This window comes from Pinus tabuliformis, chromosome 8 (assembly GCF_031772625.1).
Source record: "Pinus tabuliformis cultivar Carrire ecotype Pingquan chromosome 8, CPIR1, whole genome shotgun sequence".
NCBI classification, from domain to species: domain Eukaryota; kingdom Viridiplantae; phylum Streptophyta; class Pinopsida; order Pinales; family Pinaceae; genus Pinus; species Pinus tabuliformis.
In genome coordinates, this window is record NC_142294.1 from 717,570,043 (window position 1) to 717,588,598 (window position 18,556).

General features: G+C 40.1%; 2 protein-coding genes across 2 annotated transcripts; one reads left to right on the forward strand and one right to left on the reverse strand.

Moving 5' to 3' along the window:
- Positions 1–671: 671 nt before the first annotated feature.
- On the forward strand, positions 672–3,020 carry LOC149237603 (uncharacterized). The gene is made up of 2 exons (XM_089369331.1): positions 672–737; positions 2,100–3,020. The coding sequence occupies exons 1-2, from the start codon at positions 672–674 to the stop codon at positions 3,018–3,020; spliced, it is 987 nt and encodes a 328-aa protein (XP_089225457.1).
- Positions 3,021–17,277: 14,257 nt separating this feature from the next.
- LOC149237604 (uncharacterized) lies at positions 17,278–18,045 on the reverse strand. Its single transcript, XM_089369332.1, has one exon. The coding sequence runs from the start codon at positions 18,043–18,045 to the stop codon at positions 17,278–17,280; it is 768 nt and encodes a 255-aa protein (XP_089225458.1).
- Between the last annotated feature and the right edge of the window lie 511 nt (positions 18,046–18,556).

An 18,556-nucleotide genomic window follows, 5' to 3' on the forward strand; every position in this document is an offset into this window, starting at 1 on the left:
GATTTGCATATTTTAGTATGTTTGCGTGACTTAAAAAAATCAATTTCTAACTTACTATTTTGTGAAATTGTACAAAGCTTTTCCTTCTTTTTTGACTGTTCATAAAGTGGTATTGTTTTCAACTTGGTGAGTCCTATATGTTCTTGAACTTGAATGGCCTTTCTCTATTTGAAATGATTTGTTACCACTATGATCAATATGCTTTAAATGACTATTTCGATGTCACATTAATAATAGAAAATTGTTTGCATTTTGAGCACGCGGGAATGGCTGCCCGCGATCTCTGATCGCCCCTCTGCTTTTCTGCCTCCGCCCCCAGGCTAAGCCTGGCTGGGCCGCTGCCTGCCCCCTCCGCCCTGCGTGGATCCCTCCTGCGGGGTTCTGTCCACCCGTTGGCCTTGGCCTTCTGCTGTGCTCTGCACGCCTGCAATGGCAGGTTCCGCCTCCCCCCTCCCTGCCTCTGACCCCGAGTCTGTCTTCGCCTCCCTCCTGTCAGAGATCTCAGACGCCAGACCTCGCCCCTCCTTCTCAAAGTTCATTAGAAAGTTGGATGAAATCCCTGAGGTGATTCTACCTCCTTCTCTCCCTCGGAAATCGGCAATAGCTCTATCAAAAAGAGGTCTTGTTGGTCAGTTCACAGGCCTCTGGCCTTCTCCTCGAACTGTCCAAAAATGGGTGGAGCGCAACTGGAGCTCTATGATCCAGGGAAAGATCGCCATCAGATTCTGCGGGCGAGGGTACTTTACCTTTCTGTTCGAGACCAAAGAAGACAAGCATCTCATCTTCCGTAATGGACCCTACTTCATGGACACAAGAGGCCTTTACCTGAACAAATGGACACCGGATTTTGATTTGGAAATGGACATCCCCAACGCGGTCCCGGTTTGGGTGCGCCTCCCTCACCTGCCTCTGCATTGCTGGGGAGATGAATCAGTAAAATCAATCGGCAATGCAGTTGGAAAATACATAGACAGATCAGAACCGAGGGAGAACATGCATGCATGTGCAAGGATCTGTGTCGAAGTTGATCTTGGGAAAGGACTGCCAGAAGCCATCAAGATAAAGGTGGACCAATGGATGCACATCCAGCAGCTGGACTACGAACAGCTGCCCTTCAAATGCAAGGTATGTCATGAGTATGGTCATTTTGCCAATAGATGTAGCAAGTTAAAAGTTAATGAAGCAGAACAAAACGAGGAAAATGCAGAAGCACCATGGGAAGCAGTAAAAAGGAAAAAGTCATCCTCTAATCTGGGTACTAGCTCCGCAACCCCTCCGGTATCAAATCTCCCAACCCCTCCTCCCCCTCTCTCTTCAGCGTTTCCCTCCTCCTCCAACCCCTTCGAATCTCTAGCTGAAGAAGTCCCACCTTCCCCTCCTCAATCCCCCCGCCCAACCCCTCTGTGCTCTAACCCTCCTCCCTCCCCCCCTTCTACCATCGAAAGAATTCTCACTAGAAACAAAGCCAAAGAAGCCAACCAGCCCTCAGAACCTCTGAGAAAACCTGGACGAAAATCGAATAAAGAGCTAAGGGATGAAACAGCAGCCAAAGAGATGGCAACTGGCACCCAACAACCCTTGGATTCATTCCTAGGCAAGCCAAAAGGAAGTGGCGAAAAGGCCAAGGAGAAATCAGGATCCCACCCCACAACCGGTAAATAATGAAATTGGTCTCTTGGAACTGTAGGGGGATCGGCTCTTCTTTAAAGATGAAAGCAATCAAAGATCTAATAACTCAGGAACAGCCAGACATTCTCCTAATCCAGGAGACCAAAACTACCGAGCAGGAATTTCTACTTGAAACCCAAAGATTCAAAAATTTCTCAGGTATCTCAAAAGGTTCAGACGGGGCTTCAGGATGAATAGGAACACTATGGAACAAAAATAAGTGGGAAATCACCAACTCCTTGCTATGCAACTAGTGGATCATAACAGATCTAAGGAACAAAAGTAATCAAGAAGCTTACCACATCTACAATATATACGCCCCTAACCATTACAGAGATAAAGTCAGCTGTTGGAACTCGATAGAAGCAGATCTCTCCTCCATCCACAGCAGCAATTTAATTTTGGGGGGAGATCTGAATCTTATTAGATAGGTGGAGGAAAAATATGGCGGGAACTTCCATGCAGACCCATCGAGAGACAAGCTAGAAGCCATCATTCAGCTCTTCAACTTGATCGACACCCCACTGTCAAACGGCAAATATACATGGACTAATAAGAGAACAGGATCGCATAACATAAAAGAAAGGCTAGACAGGATCCTAATCCAGGAAGGGGTAGCTGAACATTTCCAAGCAATCAGGAGCTACATTATTCACGGCACAGCATCGGACCACAAGGCAGTGGTTCTCACCTTGGATAAAGGAATCAACTTCGGCCCTCTCCCGTTCAAATACAACAAAGCTTGGGACTCCAATGAGGAATTCCGCTCCCTGGTAAGAACACAGTGGGCAATCGAAGTTATAGGCTCACCCCATTTTGTATGGGAAACAAAGGTAAAACATCTCAGGACTGCAATAAAGCAATGGGCACGGGAGAAAGCAATCCAGGACAGAAAAAAGAAAACAGAACTGATAGCAGAAATGGATAGATGGCATAAAGAAAAAGAGCAGATGCAACATACAGCAGAAGATCTAGAGAAGGAGAAGAACATGTATCAAGAGCTTTACAGGCAAAATCGTATAGAAGAGGAGGAACAAAGGATGAAGTCTCGCTGCTTATGGCTGAAAGCAGGGGACAAAAACACCTCATTCTTCCACAATAATGTTAAAATTAGAAGGGCAAGCAATCAGATAGATAAAATAGAAGTCGAAGGGAGGGAGCTGAAGGAGCAAGAAGACATAAAAAACGCAGCACATCATCACTTCAAGGCTCTTCTCTCGGCAAATCCCCAACAACATAGCAGCGATGCATTCTTAAGTGTAATAGAGAGTAAAATCACAGAGGAGCACAACCGCAAGTTGGAGCAAGAGCCTACAGTAGAAGAAATCAAAGAAGCCACCTTCAACATGTAGCAAGATAAGGCCCCAGGGCCGGATGGCTTTACAGTGGCATTTTATAGGCAGCATTGGGAAACCATAAGGAAAGATTTTGTGAGAATGGTAAAAAATGTATTCAAAAAACATAAGTTGGGGGACAACACAAAATCTTCGCATATAGCACTGATTCCCAAGGAGGCAAATCCCAAATCATTCGATAGGTTCCGGCCTATCTCGCTTTGCAATGTTTCATACAAAATTATTACAAAAATAATTGCTAATAGGCTGAAGAACTTCCTTCCTCTTCTGATTTCAGAGAACCAGGGGGGCTTTGTTCCTAAGAGGCAGATTATAGATAATGTCATTTTAATTCAGGAAGCCATTCACAGCAGCTACAATAGAGGAGAACGTGGAATGATCATCAAACTGGACATGGCTAACGCATTCGACCGAGTGGACCACTCTTTCTTACATGCAGTCCTAAAAAAATTTGGCTTCTCCTCCAACTTTATTAGCACCATCAGCGGATGCATCTCCAACCCATGGACTGCCCCGCTGATCAATGGCCGCCCTAGCAATTTCTTCAGAAGCTCCAGGGGCTTGAGGCAAGGCTGCCCCCTCTCTCCCTTCCTTTACATCATCATGGCGGAAGATCTGAGTATTCATCTAGAGAACCTTCGCAATAAAAAAGAAATCACAGGAATCCGCATTGAAAGAGGAATCAAGGAGATCAACCATTCGCTATTTGCGGATGACACTCTACTAATCGGGGGAGGATCTAGTCTGATGGCTAGGAGGTTTAAAAGAGTTCTGGATGCTTTCCTTCAAGCTTCTGGAGGCAAACTGAACAACAGAAAATGTAAATTGTACACTTGGAATGTGCCCGACCAGATACAGCAGAGGATAGCCCAAATTCTAGACATACCTCTCCAAAAAAATTGGAGCTCTTTTCCCTACTTGGGCCTGCCCCTGGCCAAGGAACACATTAAAGCAGAGGTTTGGACAAACCACATGGAAAATATGAAAGGCCTCCTCTTGAGCTGGGGCGCCTCTTGGCTAAACTTAGCCGGCAAAACCATCCTCATAAAGTCTATTCTTTCAGGTCTCCCAATTTACCAATATGCGATCATTATGGCTCCAGCTAGCATCCACAAACATATGGAACTCATCATGAGAAGTTTCCTCTGGCAGGGAGGTAAACAGGACACGAAGAAATTCAGCCTCGTCAAATGGGAACAAGTCACTCTTCCTTATGAAAAAGGAGGTCTATCCATAAAAATCCCAAGTCTATCCAATCAGGCTTTAGGGCTCAAATTGATCTGGAGGATCCTCACAGGAAACGGCTTGTGGTGAGTGGAGACAATCAAAAGGAAATATCTCAGAGGTCCAAACTCCAACATCCTTATTGATACAATAGCTGACAGGCCTTGCACTCTGGTGTGGCGCCTCATCAAGAAAGTCTTGGAACATTTCAGAGAAAACGTCTCCAAACTCCCAGGCAATGGAAAGAACACTAGAATCTGGTCTGATAGAATAATGAACTCCAAGCCAAGGTACCTCCTTCAAGATCTTAGGCCCTTGCAAGAGTGGATGGAGGAAAGACGGATTCTCACACTCTTTGACATATCTCTATGGAACCAAAACAGGTGGCTTACATGGAAAAACCTTCAACTTCCGCAGGACCTCAAAAACCTCTGGCTTACCCTGAAGCTCTCTCTCTCTGGATCAGCACCAATCAACAAGGAGAATGAAGACAGGTACATCTGGGACACTGGTGGAGGGCCCTTCTCAGTAAAAGAAGGATACAAATCTCTGCAAAACTCAATCCCCATACCAAAATGGAATCTTCACACAGCTGCATGGAAGAACAAATGCCTCCCAAAAGTAAAACACTTCAACTGGACCCTCCTAAAAGGGAAAATTCTCACAGCCGAGAATCTGAGGAAGAGAGGTATACAAGGCCCGTCGATCTGCTGTTTCTGCCGTTTAGAGGAAGAGTCTATCCAGCACTCATTCCTTCTCTGCCCCTTCGCCAAAAGATGTTGGAATCAGATAACAAGGCCTTTGGATATCAGGGGACTCCCTGATCAGATACAAAACTTGCAGAAGAACTGGAAGAAAGATTTCCCCTACTCAAGAAAGGGTAAGAATAACTTAATTAGGGTCTGGAAGTGCATCCCTCCCACATTATGCTGGAACCTCTGGCTGGCTAGGAACAAGTACGTTTTCAAAAACAAAATGCCCAAATTAGACAATGTCATAGCAAAGACATTTGCAAACATTGCTGAAGCAGTCAGCGCCAATTTCATAGCTTCCCCAGACCAGACGGATTGGACACAAGAGGAAAGAGATTGGTACAGTAATTTCAACATTAATCATTCGCAGAGCCCTCCTCCTCAGAACAAAACTCAACAGAAGACCTCCACCTGGAAACTCAGGGGAACTAAAGAAGAGGTAAGACAGTGGATTTCTAACCAAAACAGGCCCCTTCTCTTCTTTGATGGCGCATCAAAAAATAATCCCGGTGAAGCAGGCGCAGGAGGCACAATTAAAGACCAAAAGGGGATTCCCATCTGCAGTTATGAATGGGGACTTGGTAAGGCCTCGAACAACACAGCGGAAGCCTACAGTCTATTTCTAGGCTCCGAAATTCTCTCCAGATTGGGCCTAAAGAACGCCATCATTATCGGGGATTCGGCCATTCTCATCTCAGCCATGGTCACAGGTAAGGAATTCAACAAGGCAGGCCTCAACAACATAAGAAGGAGAATCATGGAAAATATCAGAAATCTGGGTGTTGTAACCTTCCGGCACGTCTTGAGAGAGAACAATTCGGAGGCCGACTCCTTAGCCAGCAAGGCGGTTACTAGGCAACAAGGCCAGGTCCGCGAGAATGAAGAAACTTATGACAGGGCGATTCCATAAGATTCCTAGCTGTCATACAGCTTGCAAGATCAGTGTCTCTGGAATCTATCGCATCAACAATCATCCCATAGGCTTCGTCCTTCCCTCTGCTCCCAGATCATTGCTTCCTCACCCCTCTCGTGATTTTCCCTCTGACTCATCAGTCAATCCCCGCCGCCGCCATCCTGGAGTTCGCATCTCGATCCTGAAACAAGATTTGATCTTTGCTCTCAGATCCCGCCTTGCCCGAGATCGATTTCCTCCTGTCCCCTCTCCCCTCATGTCTTATCCCCTCGAAAGTCCAAATCGGTTCTTCTCTTCTAAGAGCAGGCCCTTAACTCCGCTCCTTGCATCATCAGTCTTCTCCCCTCACGAGCCTCAGATCCTCTCAGCAGATATCCTCTGCATCGTTTTTCTGTCCCTCTGCCTCGACTTGCATCCTGTGTGCAGCAAGATCACTCCTGAAGATCCCAATCATTTCATGAGCAGGCCTTCTCAGACTCAGTACACGAAAGGAGGGACTCCTCTTCAAATTATAAATAGCAGCTCGGCTCAAAGCTACCATTCCCACTTCATCGTTACTGGGCTGCGCGAAATCCTCAGGTGGTGACTCTCTTTTGCAGCGGATCGCCCCCTCCAGAAAGGCAACAAGTGCTCCTCGACAGCGGTAACTGTTATTTGCTTATTTCGTGTGCTTAGTTTCGCTAACAGCTGGTTCAACAGGTGCAGCAGAGATCACCAGGCCCTTTTGGCACTCCTCGGCCCACTCTGCGCAATTCCGTTCTCAGCTTCCTTATCTCATCTTCTCCCCACGTCTGCTCCTCCCTCTCTTGGCCCGCCTTATCATCGTCAACCAGCAAGGATGGCCGATCATCAGGGTCAGACTTCCGCCAAGGCTCAGGCCAGCAATCCCCTTGATCAGATTTTCAACAATAAGGACTGCACTATGTGTAAAACTCACACTTTCACGATCAACCACCTGACCAAGAGTCTCAATGAGCTGAAGGAGGATTACCAGGCAGATAGGAACTCAAAGCGAAAACAGCTGGAGAAAAGAAAGGCCGAGATCGAAACGCTGAGAGAAAGATGCAGTCACTTGGAGGAGGCAATAGAACACATTCGTTCCCTTACTCAGAGTCCCCACGCCGAGGCTTCAACAAAAGCCAGCATCAGGAGAGGCCCGCTTCCTGAAGATTCTGCCACTCAAAATCTCCCTTAATTATCATGTATTGCAAATTTTGCTGGTTAGGTGGATCCTTTGTAAGGCAATTCAGCCGTTTTTATTTTTCTTTCTGTTTAACTAAGAGAAGCAACGAGGAAACAGGGTCTGCGCACCCGCCTTTGGACCTCAACTCTCACACCTATTATCCTTATGTACTAGAACAGTGTTCTGTTGGCTTTTATAATATATAAGTACCCGATTCTGTAAAAAAAAAAATAATAGAAAATTGTTTGCATAATTTCATATTTGAAGTGTAGGTCTTGTAACTAAAGTAATTGGTACAATGATGATGTTTTTGTCACTTGAATGCATGTAGATATCTGTGGACACGGTGTGTGGTATGTATAAAGTTAACCCTATGACCCTTTGCATCACTTTTTTAACAACTTTTTGGTTAATCTTAATGTTGAATGCAATCTAAATTCAATCAATGCTAAAATTACAAAAACTACTTCAGTTTTGTCGGATTCACTCACATAAGCAGGTCAAAAACGTGTTCACAATGCATGCATTTCTTGGGTGGAGGTTAATCTCTTGAATCCAGCTTTGGTTGCTACTATGTGTTCACCAACACCCATTGAGACTTCAAACAGATGGTTGCTCCATGTTCAATGAGAGATTGCATGGATGATAGACTATCCTTTTTTATCCCAAGAACTCTCTATTCCAATTCGACACCCACACTCGTGTTAAATAGAGAGAAAGGAATCACATACGGTTGCTAGGCTATGAAAAAATATCTGGAATTGATGCTTAGCCTTTCTCGACATCGATATCACTATTATATTAGTGAAAAGATAGGTTACAAAAATGTAGTTTTCATTCACCTAACTATATGAATCTGAAGGTTGTAGAAGAATAACTAGTTATGACAGTTTAAATGGTTTAAGAGGGACCTCATGGTGGAAGAACTCTCAATCCTCTAATAATAAATATGACAGTAGTGCAAAGTAACAATTGAGAGAATTTTTTCTAAAAAATAACACTTAGCGCAATTAAAATTAAAATTTCTATTCAATTTTTTCAATTAAGAAAAACCAATTTAAATATTTATAACCATTAAATTTAAGAAAAAACCTAAAAGAATAACTCTTTAATTAAAAAAATTATAATTAAATTATATTTTAATATTATGAAATATGTTTTGGGTACCTTATTTTTCAAATTACCTACTTTTATAATCTTGATAATTATCACCTCAAAGTTTTTTTGGTGATTTAATTTTATAATTTTTTTAAAATTGAATATGAACCTTATAAATATTTTCATTAAACTTTCATATTTATATATAAATGTGTATTAACATATTTTATTAAATAAATTTACAAATTTTATATAAAAATATCATTAAATATTTCACTAATCATTCAAATTATTTTTAAAATTCATATCTTCATTAAAAATAAGAAACAACATAAATTAAAATATTAAAAAAAAATAATAATTTGAAAATACATGTAAATGATAAAAAAAAAAAAATATAAAATATTACTTCATACAAATTAAAATATAAAATATTATTTCATACCAGTTATAATAATGAAATTTGATATTTTTAATATTTATAAATATTTTTTTAAAGATGAAAATTAAAAAATTACATGCTAATAATTTTAAAATTGAAAATATCTTTTAATGTTACATCTAAAACTTTTGTAATCTATAATGTAAATAAATGTCTTTCAAATTAATCACATTATCAGGATTTGGTGGACACTTTGAACTAACTAGTGTGGTCCATCCTAAGAACTAACTAGTGTGGTCCATCCTAAGGACAAGGTGAAGGATCAATCGACATTCAGGAATAAATAGTATGGATACATCATTGCCCAGAATTAGCTTTTGAAAACTAGTCATTGATAAATTAGTTAATAAAGTAGGTAAAATATTATTAATTATTAAAGGAGATGAGTTATTTATTAGATTTTAGTTACTATCTTGTTTCCCCTCTTAACATTCATTTTTATGAATTTTTTATAAAATTTGAGTATTCCTCTAAATCTCTTTGTCATTTTTATATCTTTTAAAATTTTAAATTTATAAAACTATTTCTTTAGCTTGAATTCTACTCCTTGATTATAGATATACATTTTATATTTTTAGATTAAATTAGCTCTGTGATGAATTTTTATGAATTGATAATATCTAATTATTTATTGTAACATTTAGTAGAATATTTACTCAAATATAGATTTAAAGACTTTGACATAATATTTCACTTGTTTTAATGAATATTGAATAAAATATTTTGTGACAGTTATTTTTAAATAAATATATATTATTTTAACACCTTAATTAATTATTAGAATTACTATAATATGTATTTATTCCTAGGTGCTAGTTTCCAAATAAATATATAATATTTTAATTATTTTATATTTAATTTTTATATTTTATATTCATGTCTATTCCGAGAGCTAGTTTTTAACCTAATAAATAACTCAAATCCTCTAATAATCAATAATATTTTACTTACTTTATTAACTAATTTAACTAATTTGCTGATGGCTTATTTTCAACAGCGAATTTTTGGCAATAATGCATCCATACTATTTATTTTTTAAACTCTTTTGATTCTTCACCTTAACCTAAGGATAGACCACATTAGTTATTGGAAAAATTGGCCAAATCCTAATAATATGATTAATCTGAATATCTTTTTATATATATATATATATATATATATATATATATATATATATTTCTTATAATCATTATTAAAAATATGAATAATTAATAATTTAAACCAAATATTTTATAAATATATAATAAAATTATAATAAAATTATATATATATATATATAAAATAAAAATATAGAAAAAAAACATCCAAAATAAACTTGCTATTATGAATACAAAAATAAATCTTTCAACAATATTAACAATCAATTTAAAATAAAATAAAAAATGATAATAATCACTTTCCAAAACCACCCAAAATAATTCTTATTAAATAAATATTACAATTTACCTATTAAAAATATAACTAATAAATCAATTATAAAAATTTGAACAAAATAATATTTAAATTTTCGATAAAAATAAAATCTTTCTACTTTAGAAATGTATTAAAAAAAATTAATAATAATAGTATTGAGCAAACATCACTTATAATAATAGAGATCGATAATCGATATCCACGTGAAATTATAAAGAAAAAAGAAATAAAAACAAAAATATTATTCTATTAACATAGAAGAACATCTAACAACTCAATGAAGCGCGTAATGTAAACTTTATATATTGTAAAGGCTCTTTGCAATTTCCCACACTAGTTTCTTTACAAAATTTAAACATCAAAATTCATACGTATTTATATGAGAGACCATAATTAGTTAGTACAATTAAGTGGTTTAAGTCATTTTTATTAAAAATAAAAGTTTAATTATTATTATTATTTTATTTAAAAGTTAGGTTAGACATTAAATTGTATATGAGATTTTTTTGTTTGTGGAGTTAAGGATTTGTATGAGATTGCTTTGTTTGTGAGATTAGGGACTTATCTTTACATAGTGATTTGACTACTAAATTTACGAAAATATACATATTCTACCTTTAGTTTTGAACATATAAATTCTACCCATAATTTTAAACATATGATTTGTACAGATAATTTTAAACCTATGACTTAAACAAAATGCATATTCTTAATCCTTAAACCCACTCAAATTTACATTATTATTGAGGTCCAAATCCTTTCCAACTTTAAAATTTAAAGAATAAAAAATAAATTTCAATAAATTCCAACTCGACTGTATAGAATTTGATATTCATGCAAACAATTAATTTTACATTAATGGATTCACTCACACCAACGATTACCATAATGCTACCTGATTGACTCACATAGATAAATCATTGTAATGTTGTTGAAGGTGTACATATTTTAGTATGATTGCATATGACTTAAATGGTTATTTTTTATATTTTTTATTTTTTGTGAAATTCAGTAGGCACATCTTCAAGTATGATTGCATGTGACTTAAAAAGTTAATTTCCAGCTTATTGTTTTCTGAAATTCAATAAAGTTTTTCTTTATATTTAATTTGACTATTTAGCCTACGACTAGCATTGTTTTCAGGTGAGTCCCACAACTTTTTGATCTTCAATGGCCTTTCTCTCTTTGAAATGCTTTGTTAGGAACTTCAATGGCCTTTCTCTCTTTGAAATGCTTTGTTAGCAACTTCAATGGCCTTTCTCTCTTTGAAATGCTTTGTTACCACGAGTTGTTGTAGTATAATATTTGAAAGAATCAATACTATTACTCGAGAGTCTCAACAGAAAAGTGGTGACTTTAGTGTGCGATTTTTATCACTTTCTTCACTATAATGGAATTTCATTTGTTTTTTTTTTACTTTAACGGTTAGTTTTTTGAAGGGCGGCAAAACAGCTACCGCATGCTTTTTACAATGGAATAAATTCCTCATTTTTCTTTTCTCTCTGAGTTCTTGTTACACAGTGAGTCCATGGGCATTCTTTGTCACAGAGTCGCCTTTTGTGGAGAAGGTTCGTAGAGTCTCTGCCTATAGGATCTGAATTTCATTAACGAATCTTTTGTCCATACAATCCTTGGTTGTTACCTGTTGCCTCTGGAAGAGATCTGAGATTGACTTGCTTCAACCTGGAAAAAGAAATGCCGTCCTCTATCTCCAGTGGGACATTCCAGATCTGAGCTTTGAAATGGCGTCTTCCATCTCTGATCTTCAATCTCAACCTATCCTCCACTAAAGTTCCTGCAGTGGATGTAAATGCAGAGAGATATTGAACGTTGTATGGGCATTGATCACTAAGTTGGAGCATTCATTTTTTAAATGACAGAGAGAATTACTACAAGCAACTGACTTGCTTGTCTGCGCGGCTGATGGACTGTAAGTCTGTAAATTGATACCCTGTTTTGCGCTAATGCTAATTTCATATTTCCCTTTGTAGGAGGCGAGTCGATGGAACCGATGGAAGAGGAGTAGCCTGACACAAGATCATCTTTCTGCAGTTAATCGAAAAGCCTAGAAAGGGTTATGCTGCTACCAGTCTCAACAAGCTTAAGAGTTAAAAGACGGAAAAGGTCCAGACTTATTGCTGCCCTTCTTGGTTTTCTTCAGAAATGTGATTGGGGAACCAGTGAAAACTCTTTTATTTCTACCTGGAGCACACCTGAACAGTGCAATCATCCAATCAAACCCACAATGCTCAAGTCGGATCCTGTTTGGAACAGAGTGTATAGGGCCAGCCAGAAACAGAGAATCCAATGCACCTAACTTTTCTTGGTTGCCTGCCCTTGGAGCTTGGTGTAACTGATTCCTGGAAGAACAGCTAAAGCCTGAAGGGTATCCGAGATAGCTGGTTCAGTAGCTGATCCCCAATACATCTTAAATAACAGATTTCCTGGTTAAGCCTATTAAGGGATTATGCAGAGGGATTCCTCAAAGTTGACTGAGAGGGTTCTTTGGCTTCTAGCTGAGCCAAGATTGGCTTCCGAATCAGCTTGAGAATTTAGCTGCCTCATTATATGGAAAAAGGAGATTTTCCGAAACTTAGCCAGCATGGGTCTAATTTTCTTGAGAATTCGGCCTAAGTGGATCTGCAACGGATTCGAGGAAGAGTTCATTGCTTGAATGATGAGCCTAGAGTCTCCGAAGACCGTCAGTGATTGAATATTCCGTTTAAGAGCCAGAGTCAGCCCCTGCCACAAAGCTAGAGCCTCAGCTCTATTGTTTGATTCGATTCCCAGACCCCAATGATACCTGAGTAAAGTAGAACCATCGGGATTCAGCAGAACTCCACCTCCACCCGCAGCTCCTGGATTGCCTTTAGAGGCCCCGTCGAAGAATAGACAATGGTCATCTAGTGCCGATCTCCACTTTATAAATTCCTGTTCTTCCAGGCGAATTTCCCACATAGCATGGCAAGTGGCTGGAGTAGAAGGGATGGATTGATTATTCGGAACAATATCTTTCAGCCACAGCTCCTCCTCATTGTCCAGCTTTGCTTCATTCCTTAAGGCTGGCTTAGCTTCCAATGTCTCTCCCAAGATAGCTTTAATTTTGGATATAACGTTGTTTGAAGTGCAGATTTCTCCTCTGAAAATTCTGTTATTCCTTTCCAGCCATAACTTCCAGCAGATGTATTTAGGGGTCCACATCCAAGCAGTCTTAAGAAGGTTTTTTTTATTGAGGCAGAATGATGATAGCTTGGCCCATTCGTGAAGCAGGGTTGGCACATTTCTTGGTAGCTCAATCTTGTCCTCCCTTGAACTCAGAACCCCCTTCCAGACTGCCTTGGCAAAGGGGCACAGCAACAACAGGTGATCAGCTGTTTCTTCCTCTGATATACATAATGGGCATCTGGAAGGCCCTTCCATTCCCCGTTTTCTCAGGTTGTCTCCTGTGAGAATACTGTTATGAGCGAGCGTCCAGCAGAAGAAGTCTATTTTTGGGAGAGAAGGAAAGCTCCATATGAATTTCCATTGTGTTGGGTCTGGAGGAACATTCGGGACAGCAATTAAACTTTTGTATCCTTCAGCAACCGAGAAGGAACCAGTATGGGAGCCCCACCCTCTTTTGTCCTTGGCTGTTGCTGACAATGGGGATTTTCCTTGCAGTTTGTCTAAAAGTAAAGAAGCTTCAGATTGCAAATGGTGTGGTACCTCTCCAAGATTCCAGCTGTCCCATCTTCTGTTAGCATCCTCCGTCCAGTTGGATATGTCCCAAAGTGTTTCCTTATTGTTGGAATGCAGCCATAGTTTAATATTTGCCAGGTCTTTTATATGATGTAGTGGCTGGTCTCCAAGAATCTGATCTTTCCAGATTCTTATTTTTTTTCCATTACCTGGGATCCAGTAGAGGTTGGGGCTGAAGTTGTCCAGAGCCGCAATACAAAGCTTGGATATTGGGGAACCTTTGGAGTTTTTTGGAGGAAGGTCCAGACATCTCAAACGTTGACCTTGAAAGTATTTCTTCCACAGTACTTTCTTGCTCCAACTTATTTTCCCTGCCACAATATTCCACAAAATTTTTGAGCCTAGAGCGAGATTTTGGGCAGCCAAGTCTCTCATTTGCAGACCTCCTTCTATGAATGGTCTCTTAATGGTATCCCAATTTACTAAATGAAACCTTATTTCATTGTTTTTCCCCCCTTCCCACAGGAATCTCCTCAGCATACCATCCATTTTACTGAGAAAGGTTTTGGGGGCAAGGAGAATGGAGTGCTGAAAAAGAGGCATGCTTGTTAAGACAGATTTTATAAGGATAATTTTCCCAGCAGTGTTCAGCCAGGAGGCTCCCCAGGCATGTATTCTGAGCTTAAGCTTGTCCAAAAGGGGCATCCAATGGGAAACTTTAGGGATGGATCTGAAAATTGGGATCCCAAGATATTTGAATGATTCCCAGTCTTGACAGATTTTCATTTCAAGTAGCCTAGCTATGTCAGCAAGATTTTTAGCTGAGCAATTCCAGCCATAGATTGTACTTTTTGAATAGTTAATCTTGCTGTCGGAAGCTTCCTTATAGATGTCCAGTTCCTTTTTGAAAGAACTGGCCGAATTAATGCTCGCTCCACCTAGAAGCAGTGTGTCGTCGGCAAATTGGGCATGGTTTATTTCTTTGACATTTTGCACCATTCTAAGGCCTGGTAGAGTTTGGATTTGCTGACAGAAGTCGAGCTGGAAACTAAGCACAGAGGCTTGTATAGCATAGAGAAGCGGGGACAGCGGACAGCCTTGTCTTAATCCCCTGGAGGCTGTAAAAAATTCAGTCGATCTTCCATTTACCAACGGTGCAATCCAAGGAGAGGCAATGCAGGCTTTCACCCAATTTGTGAAGTTTGTTGAGAAGCCCATTTTTGTCATAACAGCAAACAGGAAGTCATGCCTCACCCTATCAAAGGCATTAGCCAAATCGAGTTTTATTACCATTCCTTTCTCTTTTCTCTGGCCACTTGAATGAACTGCCTCTTGAACCAGCACAATATTATCCAGTATCTTTCTCTCTTTGATGAAGCCTCCTTGGTTCTCCGGTATGATGTCCGGAAAAATATTCTTGAGGCGAATGGATATTATTTTGGTAATCAATTTATAGCTAGTATTGCACAACGAAATGGGACGAAATCTACTGAAATCTGAAGCTCCTTTTTCTTTTGGAAGCAATGCCAGGAAGGCTGAATTGGTGCTACCTCCTATCTTTGCGCATAATTGGGACTTCCTTACCATTCTCAGAAGGTCTTTGTTGATAATTGACCAGCAAGACTGAAAGAACCTAGCAGTGAACCCATCAGGCCCTAGCGCTTTATCCGGTTCCATGCAATCCAAGGCTTTCTTGAGCTCGTCCATGCTGATCGGGGCAGTCAGCATATTATTGACAAGGTCATGAACACAAGAGGGGATTAGATTATACGGATATGCTTGAGGATCTATAGGCTGGTCATCAGGTGCTGAATAGAGATCTTTAAAAAAGGAAAATGCTGCTCTCTTGATGCCTTCAAAATCATTAACCACTGTATCTTGGAATTGGATTTCTGAAACATTTTTGAATTGCTTTCGAGCTTCGGCATGCTTGTGGAAAAAACTAGTATTTTTGTCGCCGGCCTGTAACCATAAATTTCTAGATTTTTGTCTCCAATACTCCTCTTCGTCCCTACTAGCTTTATGAAGGGCTTTTTGCAACTCAACTTCTTCTTGGAGCAGACTTTGGGTAATAACTGAATTCTCCATTGAAGATTGGAGGGCAGCAAGGTTTTCTATAGACTCTTTTCTCTTGGCAGCAGGTGTTTTCAAAGCTTTAGCCCACTCCTTGAGCCTTCTCTTAAGAGCTCGCAACTTTTCTTCCCACACGAAGAAAGGGGATCCCTGAATTTTCCGGTTCCAGACTTCAGCAACCATCTCATTGAACCCCTCTTGCTGAATCCATAATGGACTAAATCTAAATGGAATGGGCCCAAGAAAACCATCCATGGAGAGCTCGAGACTTATGGGTTTATGATCGGAGGTGCAGTTGGGCAGAATTTTGGATGATGCCATTAGCCCGCTAGTAAGGAAGGAGGTTTGGACAAGGAATCTGTCCAAGCGAGCAGCTATATGGCTGGGGCCTAATCTTTTATTAGACCAAGTGTATTTCCCAGCTGAAGGTTTGATGTCCTCCAAATCCCAGCCGATCATGATGTCTTCTACCCATTCTCTGGCAGGGTCCCTTACAGGCGATCCACCTTTTTTCTCTTCAGCAGCTAGAGTTACGTTCAGATCCCCTGCAATAATGATATTTTCTGGATTGTGCAAAACAAGAAAGGACTGGAGTGAGTCCCAGCAAATTTTTTTCTCTGATGGTAAGACCGAAGCATACAGGTTAAATATACTTACTTGTTGACCAGAGTCTTTGTGAAGGAGCTGAGTGAAAATCCAGTGCTGGCAACTTTCTTCTTGAATCAAGTCGTATTTGGAGCTGTCCCAGAAGGAGGCGATCCCACCAGAGGCACCTCTAGCACTGACAGCTCTACCAGGGCCTTTGCGCCAGAATGTTTTGCTGGTTTGGAGGAGAAGAGTGTCCTCCATCTTTGTCTCCTGGATGAGAAAGATTTCAGGCATATGCAACCTTACAATGTCTTTCAGGGCCTCTTCTTTCAGCCTGCTACCTAATCCTCTGCAATTCTAGGAGACGTATTTCATTATTTACTAGAGTGGGGGGGAGTGGCTCCTTTTGGAGCCTTGTTATTCTTGCGCCCGGATCTGGTATTCATCATTCCCTTGAGAGTTTTCTGGGAACCTTGGAGAACATCCATGTAGGTTTTCTCCTCTCTCTGTTTCTTCTTGGATTTTCGGCCCCTGGTCGATTTGATAGGGGAGATTTGTGAGCTGTCTGATTCGGTTTCTCTTTCTTCTGATTCTTCTCCTGAGTCAGAGGCAAGGCTAATGTGCTCGTCGTTGCCTGCTTTTTCCCCTTGATCTGCCTTGGCTAGTTGAGCATTTGCTTCTTCTTCGGAATCTTTCCTTTTCTTCGGCTGACCTTCAGTTTCTTCATTTTTCTCTGAGGCCTCCCCCTTTTCAGCTGTGGATGGGCCTTCATTTGAGACTGGTTTGGTCTTGTCATTGGGCTGGGGATTCCCCTTTGGTCCTGTCTGCTTCTTCTCGTTTGGCTTTGAGATTACCTTTCCCTTTTTTATTTCCTTCCATCCTTCTTCTTCCTATTTGTCCCCTGATGGTGCTTTGGGGCAGTTTCGTTGAAAATGGCCGTGTTCATGGCAGATTCTGCATTTAAATGGAAGTTGCTCGTAGTCCAGCTTCTGGAAGTGGTGCCAATCTCCCACTGACAGCTTGATGGCTTCCGGTAGTCCAGCTTCTAGATCAACTTCCACGCATATTCTGGCGCAGGTGTATTGGCCCTTGTTATCAGCTTTGTCGATGAATCTGCCCAGTCCATTTCCTATCTTTTGCAGTGCTTGATAGCTCCAGCAGTGTATTGGCAGATTGGGGAGCCGAACCCAAACAGGGACCTCCTTTGGGACATCGACTGAGGGGTCAAAGTCGGGTGTCCATTTATTCAGAAATAGACCTTGGTTTCCCATGAAGTATGGGCCATTTCTGAACACCAGATCTCTGTCTTCCTTGGTAGTAAATTCGAAGATGAAAAAGCCCCTTCCAACCGCGTAGCTGATCACATTGTTTGGAAGCAGGGGTCTCCAGTTTCGTTGCACCCATTCATCAGTCGATTTTGTTGTTGGCCACCGACCCATAAACTGCCCTACTAAACCTCTGTCAGCCAAGGCAAGGGCGATTTTGATTGTTTGGTCTTCTGGCAGAGCAATTTCTGGGATTTCTTCTAGTTTTTTGACAAACTTCGGGACTTCAGGATGCATTCGTTTTTTTCCTCTCTGCGATAGTATGTTCCTGAAGGCTTCTGCTGGAGAAAGCGGAGGGGTGGGAGAGGGCTCCGCACCCCCTGGAGCAGCCATGGCGGCGGCAGCTGAACGCAGACCTAGCAGATCGCATAACAGAGCGCGCGCAAAAAAATAATGGAATTTCATTTGTTACCTCGAGTTGCTGTAATATAATATTTGAAAGACTCAATACTATTAGTAGAGAGTCTCAATAGAAAAGTGATGACTTTAGTGTATGACATCTATTCAATTGAAGTTTTTTTTTTCGATTTTTATCCCTTTCTTTATTATAATGGAATTTCACTAATGATTTTGAAGATTTACATATTTTAGTATGTTTGCGTCACTTAAAAAAATCAATTTCTAGCTTACTGTTTTGTGAAATTGAACAAAGCTTTTCCTTCTTTTTTATTTGACTGTTCATAAAGTGGCATTATTTTCAACTTGGTGAGTCCTATATGTTCTTGAACTTGAATGGCCTTTCTCTGTTTGAAATGATTTGTTACCACTATGATCGATATGCTTTAAATGACTATTTCGATGTCACATTAATAATAGAAAATTGTTTGCATAATTTCATATTTGA